The sequence below is a fragment of the Leuciscus leuciscus genome (genome assembly GCF_965113295.1).
Source record: "Leuciscus leuciscus genome assembly, chromosome: 1".
NCBI classification, from domain to species: domain Eukaryota; kingdom Metazoa; phylum Chordata; class Actinopteri; order Cypriniformes; family Leuciscidae; genus Leuciscus; species Leuciscus leuciscus.
Window position 1 is genome coordinate 77,006,020 of NC_138725.1, and position 1,623 is coordinate 77,007,642.

General features: G+C 42.5%; 1 protein-coding gene across 4 annotated transcripts in view; it reads left to right on the top strand.

Moving 5' to 3' along the window:
* LOC309510147 (uncharacterized protein) overlaps nt 1-390 on the top strand; it is a gene marked incomplete at its 5' end in the record, with an annotated part of 50,712 nt that extends 50,322 nt beyond the window's left edge. For all 4 annotated transcript variants that reach the window (XM_082185030.1, XM_082185031.1, XM_082185033.1 and 1 more), the window contains one exon: nt 1-390. This exon is cut by the window's left edge and continues 240 nt beyond it. In XM_082185030.1, coding sequence (XP_082041156.1) covers nt 1-311 — 311 coding nt within the window. In that variant the 3' untranslated portion in view covers nt 312-390.
* Nucleotides 391-1,623: the final 1,233 nt, after the last annotated feature.

The window sequence follows — 1,623 nt, forward strand, 5'->3', positions numbered from 1 at the left end:
TGAGTGACTGTTGGTTTGGATGGAATGAGAAGTCCTGGAGTCTGAGCCGCTCTAATCACACACTCACTGTCCGTCACAATAATAACTCCACTGATGTTTCTGCTGGTTCAGGATCCTGTAAGAGAGTAGGAGTGTTTGTGGACGTGTCGGCCGGCACTCTGTCCTTCTACAGCGTCTCTGACACACACACACTCACACACTTACACACATTCACACACACATTCACTGAACCCCTCCATGCTGGGTTTGGAGTTTATAGTGACTCTTCAGTGTCTCTGTGTCGCATTAAACAACAAACACACACTGACTGACACACACACACACACACACACACACACACACACACACACACACACACACACACACACACACACACACACACACACACACACACACACACACACATAAACACACACACACACATATGAGGTGCCCCTAGGGACATTATTCAGAATTACCATGCATATACATGTACTTTTCCTCTCACATACACATATGAAACCAAATTCATTCACATAATATAATGAAATGCTCACACACATACAAGTGAAATGCTTTTACAAACACAACTGAAACGCTCTCATGCATACAACTGAAAATATTACGCTCACACACACACAACTGAAACGCTCACACACACACAACTGAAACGCTCACACACACACAACTGAAACGCTCTCATACATACAACTGAAAATATTATGCTCACACATACAACTGAAACACTCTCACACACACAACTGAAATGCTCACACACACACACAACTGAAACGCTCACACACACACAACTGAAACGCTCTCATACATACAACTGAAAATATTATGCTCACACACACAACTGAAACACTCTCATACACACAACTGAAATGCTCTCACACACACCACTGAAATGCTCACACACATACAAGTGAAATGCTTTCACAAACACAACTGAAATGCTCTCACTCACACAACTGAAAAGCATTTCAGTTGTGTGTGTGTGAGAGCATTTCAGTTGTGTGTGTGAGAGCATTTCAGTTGTGTTTGTGAAAGCATTTCACTTGTATGTGTGTGAGCATTTCAGTTGTGTGTGTGAGAGCATTTCAGTTGTGTGTGTGAGAGCATTTCAGTTGTGTGTGTGTGAGAGCATTTCAGTTGTGTGTGTGAGAGCGTTTCACTTGTAGGTGTGTGAGCATTTCAGTGGTGTGTGTGAGAGCATTTCAGTGGTGTGTGTGAGAGCATTTCAGTTGAAACGGAAGGTGGTTAAAGTCTCCAGTCCAGTTGGTGGCAGTAGTGCACCTCAAGACGAAGAACTAGAAGCTGACTGTTGAAAGAAAGCATAGTAAACTAGCGCAAGTTGGCCATAAATTCACAGATGCGAACTTCCCGCGGGTCAATAACTCGTGAGCTAAATGTTGTTAATACACAAATAACACCTCGTTTTAATCGTAGTAATGTGACGTGAAGAGTAAAGGCGGCAGAGAGGCAGATCCGAAGGGACCGTCTGCAAAGTGCAAAACCCGAAAAGCGTTACTACGAAAACAGTCAATAATTTCTCTGTTACACACTATAGTGTCATCAAATTCAGTTCACACATCACTGATGCCCTGATGATTATACTACAACATTTATTTTGAATAAATA